The sequence below is a fragment of the Montipora capricornis genome, chromosome 11 (assembly GCF_036669925.1).
Source record: "Montipora capricornis isolate CH-2021 chromosome 11, ASM3666992v2, whole genome shotgun sequence".
Lineage (NCBI taxonomy): Eukaryota > Metazoa > Cnidaria > Anthozoa > Scleractinia > Acroporidae > Montipora > Montipora capricornis.
The window spans coordinates 109,836-119,568 of NC_090893.1; the positions used below are offsets into that span (position 1 = coordinate 109,836).

Here is a 9,733-nt window from a genome sequence, read left to right on the forward strand (position 1 = left end):
ATGATTTACGTGACAGGTAATTATACATTAAGTTTGTAAATAATGTATATTTTAAAATTTTCATTCTCTTTTTGTGGGTGCCTCACAATTGGGCCTGTGTGTCCCCATTCGCACCTTTTCCCCTTGGGAATCCCATTCATATTTTATCCATATATTTATCCAGCTATCACCATTTATTTCTTTAGTTGTATTGCCTAATTAAGTTAGAAAGAAAGAAGTTATTAATACACATACAAATGTAACAATTTTATGGGACATGTGACTTTGTGCAAGAAATGACAGCAAAAAAAAAACAAAAAACAGGTCAATAAATTTTTTGACACACAAAACAGCCATAATATTCAGGTATACCTTCTCTTCAATTTCTTCTGCACGTTTTTTGCAGTTACTATAAGTTGCCATACACCAAGAATGAGGTAAAAATATATTTAATGAACACACATTATGGTGTGTGATGTTCCATCATCCTAAATCAATGTATATTATTACTTAACAATGTTGGGACACATTAGTTATTAAATAATGGCGCAATTACTGATACGGTAATATTATTGATGTACAATATTATCCCTTTCGCCCCTAAACCGGCCATACTTAGTATTTTATTCATCAATAGGGAACCCCCAGGAGTCAATGGGTTAATTAATAGACTAACAACATTTAAGATCAATGGCTGCACATTTCATACATTTTCATCCTGATTTAGATAAATTTACATTATTCTCTACAGTGAGATAGTAACTTACCACAAAAGTGAGCTATTAATATGAATGAGCATGAAATGCTCACATCAAATTAATAAGCTGTTAATATTGTGTCAGAATTCTATCACAAAGTCATCTTTGTCTTGAATAGATCAATTTCGATGTATTAAAATTCAGTACTAAACAAAAGGCATCATCTCGAGCCTCTGGGGAATAAATGTAGGGAGTTGTATGAGTTTATTCCCCAGAGCCTCCATATGAAGCCTTTTGTTTAGTACTGAATTTTTAATACATCGAAAGTGGGCTATTGCCCTTTGAAATTTAAACATTCCACAGAAGACAAGACCTGGTTTATTTCCAGACATCCTACATTAAATGCACAAATTTAACTGTGCCTTTATTGTGAATGCAATTTACATCTACCAATGGTCAAGTGAAATTTTTACCTCCCCAAATAGAACTCATTCACAAAATTTCATTCCAGTACAACCTACAAGTTGGATGGATCATTCGTCACTATTGTATAGATTTGCTAAGAACATCAACATCACTTTTCAATAATTCGCTGGTAGCATAAATGATGAGACTGAATACCAGTAATTACTATGGCTAGACTTGATGGAGTTTCCATAGATCAAGGAAAGAATTTTCCAATAAAGAAATACACTAGAACTTCATTATTGACTCATTTTAGCATATATTATTAAGCATGCCTTCATGATCACTTGATGTAACTAAGAATAATGTTTTGAAAGTTCTTGAAATTTTTAAGGCGTTGTATCTTGAGAGTGTTTGCACATGAGATAGTGCAGTGAACCAGGTTGGCCTCAGACACAGATACATAAAATGCTGGTATTAAATTTCTGTCGACGTATCTGTTCAGATAAGATGTTCTTTAAAAGGACTGAGGACATCTCATAACTCTAAACGATCACGGAAAGAAAATAAATGAAGTGACATATAAACTTCCTTCCAGCGCTGCATTCAAGTCGGATAAATCGAAGCCTGCGAGCTCGAGGGATACATTTCGCAACCACATTAGATAGTACTCCCTTCGCAACAAAGGAATCTGGCCTTTGCTCGTGTCTTTTCGCGCTTTGAGCATTTGTTCCGATACAATCACTTACATGGAGAAATAAAGCTAAAAAGTATAAAAGCTGACTCGAAGCAACTTCAGAGGCGTTGCTTCCCCGAGCAAATCAAAAGGACTGCTTACAAAAAGTGTAACGAAAGAAAAATTCCCGCCGACTAAAATGTCCCTTGCAGAATCTTTCCCTGTCACTTTAAATTTAAATGGCCACCTTCAACTGACTCAAGCTATATAAAACGATCGAAGAAGCACAGGTTGGAATCACCGCTTCGAAAGCCATTTTTGTTTACATCAGAGCGCGCGGTTGGAAAACTGGATACTACAATTTTTAACAGCCAATCAGATAAAAAGTCTCCTTTGTAAGCAAAATTAAGAAAAAATGCCCTCTTCATTGACCAATCAGTATTCAGTAATTTTGCCCTCTATGGTATTATACAGTTAACCGATTTCCATGATATATGATTGCAAACTGTATCTTGACCGGGACGAGTCTTGTAAGCGACAGAACCTTGTAGACGATGAGAAAGTGCGCACTAAAATGGACAAGTAACGCAATGCCACTAAGGTAAATATATCTGCATCTGTCAAAATTATTTAACACGGTTTGATAGATTGGAAATTCTTCAAATTGGTATCACTGTAAACTAGACAGTTAAGCAACTCCAAGGATGTATGTTTGAAACCTGTATCTTGCAGACAATGAATTTTATCAGGCCGTGAAACTCAATTTTGAAAACGGAGAATGACATCGAACAGAATTTGCTGCACTTTCCCTTCTCCACGAAACTTCCACGTAATGCGCGTGGTAACATTGTCCGCGGGAAAATTGATATCATCTAAAAATAACCTAAGAGGGATTACGATGGGAATAAGGCCAATATGAGGGATTACTTCTCTTACCTTTATAATCTCTTGTTGACACCTGTCAGAACAAGGTATCCGCTGACAAGTATCACATGACCATATCGCGGGCTCAAGCTTAAGCTCACTAAGGTCAGCTGTTTTTTGAATTTGATCGCTGACCAGGTACTGGTTTTCGATGGGATTGCAGGCTCAACCTAGGTGAACTCACCTGAACATAAGCGAGGCTTCATTTTTCGCGCGCTTTCTGTGGCTCGACGCAGCTACAAGGCCATACTATGTATCAACGAAAGTTCTTACACAGTCAAACGCTTTTCGTGTTCAGGTGGAAAACGGTTTGGAAGATGTTTTCTTTCTGCATTTTTCGCTGGTTTCAATCCAGTTTGACATATCATGATATCTGTGGTCCACACTGGTGGCTACGCAGTTATTCAAGTCAAGCGTCGGTGGGATGTAAACTTAAAGCTGAGTGTTTATTTTTAATTTGCTTAGAGCCGCTTTTTTTCGCTGTATTGCAATTTTTGGCATATCTTTAGAAGCTCCGATAAGGTTACATGATCCTGGAGGAACTATGTCTAGAACAGAAACGAAAGGAGAGCGAAAGAGAACGACAACGACAAAATACAATACCAGTAATAGCTCATACTTAGCACACAAATTCTTTCCTTGGGCACTAAACCGTTGGTTTTTTTTTTTTACGGATACGTTATTTAAAGTGGATGCGTATTTTTAAAAAGTGGTTTAATCGGTTCTTCCTTTGTTCAGGAATAAAAATCGAATTTTTATTGTCAACTGGAATTAAATAACATTTATCTGTACTCTTTTGGACATGAAAAAGTTGATTTGTTTGTTTGTGTTCCTCTAAAATGCGAGTGAACAAGTCCTTTTTATAATCCGGTTGCCCAACTGGTTTTTGGTGTGCCTCGACAGTGACAAGAAAATTTTTCCCTTATGTTAAAAACACGTATTTGCAATGAGTTCTCTTAAAATTAGGTGGAAATCTCAGTATCTTCTGTTTTCAGAAGTTTGTTTAAAGCACCCAAATGTTATTTAAGTGTTGGCGCAGATCGTGTTTGAAGTTCGTCCTTTCTTGGTTGCATTGCCGTAGTTTGCCAATTCGTGTACCAAGCCAACCTGGCGTGTTTTAATGAAATACATCAATGTGAATGATCTTGTTTCAGAGATAAAGTGGAATAAAATACAACCTCTTCTTTGACCTTGAACTGACAAAGTTGTTTTTATGGCTTCTAATTTTAGCATGATTCCTATTCGCTGGCTATTGACAGTTGACTCTGAGTGGCTTTTTTCCTTTTCAATCCGCTCGCTGAGGTTGTGCTTAATGCTTGTTTTCTTTTAAAACTCAACAAAAAGTTATTGCCAAACTGGTGAATTGCAAAGTAAATTTCACTGGAAAAACCGAAGTCGCACTCATCGCTTCGTGATTCATGCGATATTGGTTTTTAGCGTAAAATTTACCGTGGAAGTCATTAGTTAGGCAATGAATTTTTCTATAGAAGAAAGCAAAGAAAATGATTTAATTATTAAAGCAGCAACCGGAAACATTTTCACAAACCGTACAGGCAGTAAGAATAAATGACCAGGGAGCTCCGCTTTTAGGCTTGGCTAAATCTACGTATATATTATTCTTTATTACAACTCTGACCCTAGTCGTGTTATTACGTGGAATGCCGAAGGCATCCACGTCTTAAAACCGGGCTGGAATCTTTTTTTTGTTGGTAGTCACAAATGTGCATACCCCACGGATATTGAATTAATCTCCGATCGAGTGGATTGATTTATATTCCCTACGGTATTTCCAAACTTCCCTGCTCCGAGGAGAATTCCTATACTTCCCAAGCCATCACGATTTTTCTCTGCTAGCGCGTTAGACCACTCGGCCACCGTGACACACTTCTGTCAAATTGGTGAAAGCAAACATTTATAATAGAATCTTTCCGCCCGCCATGATTGTTTCAGTATTAAACTATTCGATAAAGTGGATAGATGCTTTTTCTTTGAGAAAGGCAAGCTTTAAAGGTAAGGAGAATTTTCTACGTTATTTCTAGATCTTGCTTCGTACTTGTGTGTTCCACTGTGAACATTATTATTTTGCATACAACGAATACTTCATTAGAAGCATTTTGCATAGAACGAATACGTACTCCAATATTTCTTGGGAACCAGTTTGTTCGCCGTTTTGACGTAGAAAGAAAATAAGAAAATAGCTTTGAACGGCCAAACAAGATAAAAAATGAAATCAAGTTTAAAAAAAACGAATTAGCTATCGCCGTCACGGGGACTTCGCAGCCGTCCCCCATCCAAGTACTAACCTCATTCGGAGGAACTTAACTTCAGCTGACACTTGGACTTGCATAAACGACTGTGATCTTTATGTTAAATTCGCACATATATCTTGTCGAACTTTATAACACTTGAAAGAAAAAAAAAACGCACTAACAAAAACCAGGTGTTATGCCGTCATTTTGTCACAGATGTATCCTTTGTTTCGTGAGTTGTCAGTAAACACGCAAGGTATAACTTGATCACAGGCGGCCGCTAAAATCGATGTCACTTCCGATTTTGCGATTTTACTTGTATGACCAAAAGTACGATAGAAAAATTGAACTCTGATGGAACGTAACAAAAATCTCCCGAAATGTTTTTCGCTGATGGCAAATTGTTTTATTCTCGATCGACACTTCCTAAAAGTTCCTTCTGCTCTCCTTAAAAACTACATATTAATATTTATTTACTTTTTCGTCAATATTTGTTTTGCATAAAGCAGGCTAGCAAAATCTGTACCTTGCTTTGTTCGCATTTTTGAGCGTTAAAATAGAATTTTTGGGCGTATGTTCCTGACAGCAAAAGTCGCATATTTTAACGTCCCCCATCCAGATACTAACCCCGCTGGAAAAGGAGAAAAAACTTTAGTAACATTGGTCTTGGAAAGGTGTCAGAAGCTCAGAGTACACGCTTAAGCTTGTGGTGAAAAAGAAGTTGTAAATGATCAACATATCGGCTTTGAAGCCAAATGTTTCTCGATTTCCTGTTATTTTCTTCAATCGTTCTGGGCTTAGTATTTTACTGAACCACATGTCTTCTTAGAGGGTATATAGCAAAGATGTCTACCATGGCACCGTAATGATTTACGATACCAAACAATATTAATGTCGTGTACTATTAGAGCTACATATTGTGCAAGGACTTGAATCTCCTGGAAAAAACAAAACGCCGCTCAGTTGACAGTTATGGAAAAAAACACTGTCAAGTTACTGCACTACCACACGCAATGCGTTCTTACTTTAAAAAATATCCCGTATCTCCTCAATTATACCCCCCCCCCCCCCCCCACCTCCAGACTAAAAATCCCGTATCCCCACAATTTTTTTACCTAATTATCCCGTATCCTGATCACTTCTCGGGCTTTTGGCTAAGATTAGTTTCTTGGCCAATCAAAACAGAGCTATCTCAGCGTCTAGGGAATTATGATACTTTTCGCGGGAAAAACCTGTTCCTAAAAATAAATTTACTGGGGAAATGGTTGACTCAAGGAATTAGAGGAGATAGAGGCTCCTCTTGATGAGCTCCTGACAACGTACGGTACTTTTTCAGTGCCGTAAGGGGCAGGCACAGAACAGTTTCGGCTGTTTGTCTGTTCTCTCGAAAACGATGACAAGGGTTTTTTGGGTTTTTTGTTCAGCTCGAGTGTAGAATCAGGACAAACTGTTGTAGTTTCTGATAACTATTTACGACTTGTAGCTTTTGTTGAATTTTGAATCGATGATAGAGAGAGTTTTGGCGATCTCAATCCGGACTGGACTACTGGATTTAAGGATTTTTCTTAACGAGATTTCAAGTTATTGTGGAACGTTTGGTACCAAGTTACTGAAATCAAGATTATGGAATTGTAAAATTAGAACTTTGGACTGGACTATACAACACGCAATTACGGAATTTTTGAGCATTGAGAGAAATAGAGCACGGATGTTGTCTTCTTGTCTTCGCCACGGCAAATTTATACAGTTTGCAAGGAACTAAACCAGGATTACAGAACCAGACGTCGATTACAGGGCCCGGTTGTTCGAAAGCCAATTACCTTAATCCAGGATTAGCGTAAACTTTTGTTTCATGTTTTCAACTTTTTGGTCACAGTTTCCTTTGCTTATTTTTGTTTTTCAAGATTGACTTCTTCTAATGTAAAGTTTTTCTGAATATCAGCCTTGAACAGCATTTGGGAGTAGAGGATAAAACTCGTTTTAAAACCCAGTTTCTGAACAACTGGCCCAGGATGATAAGTTGTTGAACTGTGATTTGTAATAAGTTTTTCGGATGATTTAAGGCTGATCCTGTAATTTTTGGATGAAAGGAGTTAACGAAGCAAGTAAAACTGTAGGATTTGAATTAAGTCTCCTTCCAAAAAATAAATAAATAAAAGATCCCGTATCCTGATAACCTGCTAATAGGGCTTCGTTGTTTGCATTTGCAAATTTAGTAACATTAGTAATGAGTTTTTACAACAAAAAACTTTAAGTTATATTACAGATGTATCTTTCTAGTAATCTTTCGCCATTTTCCGAAGTCTACCTGTACTTGAAGTTCACTGTAACTGGACAATTTGTGTTAACTGTTTGCGCATTCCACGGATACGCCCTTGTAGGCGTCTTGTTTCTGTAATGAATAACGAATTGACTATATGTCAGCTTATGGATGACATTCAACTGTCTGTCAACATAAAGATAACTAATTATGTGCGCGATGATATTTAAGCCGAAACGAAAAGTAATCCATATGAGCTCCTCTATTTTATTTGATAATGTGCCACTTAAATAACTAACAGAAGTGAAGTTCTTAGGTGTCTATCTTGATGAAGCTCTTACATGGAAATCTCACATTGGCTATATTTGGAAAAAAAAATTGTGCTAAATCCATTGGTATTATATATAGGTGTCGTTTTCTTCTCTCAACCAAAACCAAAACATCTTTGTATTATACTTTAATCTATCCCTATTTAATTTACTGTTCAGTATAGTCTGGACTTCCACATATGTCACGAACTTAAATCGCATATTTCTTGATCAAAAACGAGCTGTGCGAGCCATAACGAATTCAGAATTCCGCGCGCCTTCTAAACCCGGCCCCCCTCCCCCCTTCCCCTATTCCCCTATTTGCTGAATTGAAAATCCTACTACTAGATATTTTTAAGGTAAATTCTCTCTACATCGCAAAATTTATGTTTTTAGACCACCACCATTTATTACTTTTGCCATTTAAAAATCAATTCTTCACAAATAATCAAATACACAATTATGACACTAGAGCTTCATCTCTTCTTAGGCCCCATATGTGCAGGACAAACATTAAGAAGTTCACTATACTCTATCAAGGACCAAAAATCTGGAATGCTTTGCCACTTTCAATTACATCCCTTTTCAGTTTATCTTCCTTTAAAAGACAGTCCGTTGATTTTTTTAACATTTAAATGTTACTCAAAATAAAAGCAAATAACATAAACTATGAAGCCGTTTTCTACGCTCACCTTTTGATGTAATTGATTTCTTATTCACGTATCACCAAGGAGACCTCTCAGCATAAGCCCTATGGTTTTTTAGAGGTCTCCTCGCCACTAACTGTGTGTCTTAAGCCGATGATACACGGTTCAACATCTTGTTGCTCAACAAATGTTGAACAATGTTCATCTTGTATCATCGGCTTAACCCGATGATACACAGTTCAACATTTGTTGATCAACAAATGTTGCAGCTCTTGTTCAACAAATGTTGAACAGTGTGTCGTGTCATGTTAAATGTTGAAATATGCCATTAAACACGTTGAATGGTGTTGAACGATGTTTAACTAAAATAGACGCCAACTCTATTCCGTTCAACACGTTTGTGCAACATTGTTCAACATTTGTTGAGCAACAAATGTTGCAAGATGTTGAACCGTGTATTATCAGCTTTAAAGCATATATTATTTACTAGAATTGAGGCAAACAAAGATTGATTGATTGATTGATTGATTGAAGGACAAGACTCGGTTGCATGAAAATTTCCACATTTGCCTCATGATTGTGCTCTTTCCTTGGAAGGTATACTCGAAAATCTGTTTTTGTATAGCTGGCCGTCATCTATGGAATGGATTGCTTCAGTTCTGTGTGGCTCCATTGATTCTAACTGTGCTCTCGATAGTTCGTATGTTCGTGCAATTTCGACAACCTTATCAAGGGTTAAATCTTTGCCCTGGTTTATCAGCTTTTCGCGAATTTTGTGAGAATTTGTGCCAAACACGATCCTGTCCCTCATCATTTCATCTGGCTCTTTGAAAGCACAATCCCTGGCTAAAAGTTTCAGATCCGTTACGAACTGTTCTACTGTTTCCACTTCGCTCTGAACGCGGTTGTGGAATTTATATCGACAAAATACTGGGTTTGTTCTGGGTTCCACGTGTGCTTTAAATCTCTCGAAGTAAGCCTTGAGTTTCTTCTTATCCTCTTCGCTGATACCTGACCACTTATTAACGATATCTCGTCCTTTCTCACCGCACCATATGAGCAAATGGCTGCACTTTTCCTTCTCTTTCTTACTGGAGAGCGGGCCTCTGAACATCAATTCCACGTGTTACCGAAAACGCTTCTACCTTTCCGGTAAGTTTTCGGCCTCCCAATCCATTTGAGGACATTGCACTCCAGCTACATCCATATTCGAGGGTTCATCCCCCTTCTGACACCATGTAAAATCCTGACTGGGTGCTTTTAATATCACAATGAATGTCATAAGATTATCGCTTAAAAAAATTGGCGTTATCCTGCACATATCTCTCACAGCCCGGTTACTATGCCCTCATAAATTAATAAAGGCACGAAACCGATAGAACATGTGCATACATTACAGGCCCAAAATCCATGGAAGCCTCTGAGGTTTCGCCAACATCACTGTCTAGAAATTACATTCATTTTCCCTGGTTACATTGGATAAAAACTTCTCTGAGCTAGTGCTATCAGCACAAGCTGCCATAATTTTCTCAATTTGCGCAGTATTTGTGTTCCACCGCTGACGTCACAAACACCCGCTATTGTTTT

The 9,733-nt window shown here is 37.5% G+C and overlaps 1 protein-coding gene across 1 annotated transcript; it reads right to left on the reverse strand.

The window, feature by feature from the left end:
* Positions 1–8,717: 8,717 nt before the first annotated feature.
* On the reverse strand, positions 8,718–9,260 carry LOC138024780 (uncharacterized). The gene has a single exon (XM_068871968.1). It carries the CDS (start codon positions 9,258–9,260, stop codon positions 8,718–8,720), a length of 543 nt encoding a protein of 180 aa, XP_068728069.1.
* Between the last annotated feature and the right edge of the window lie 473 nt (positions 9,261–9,733).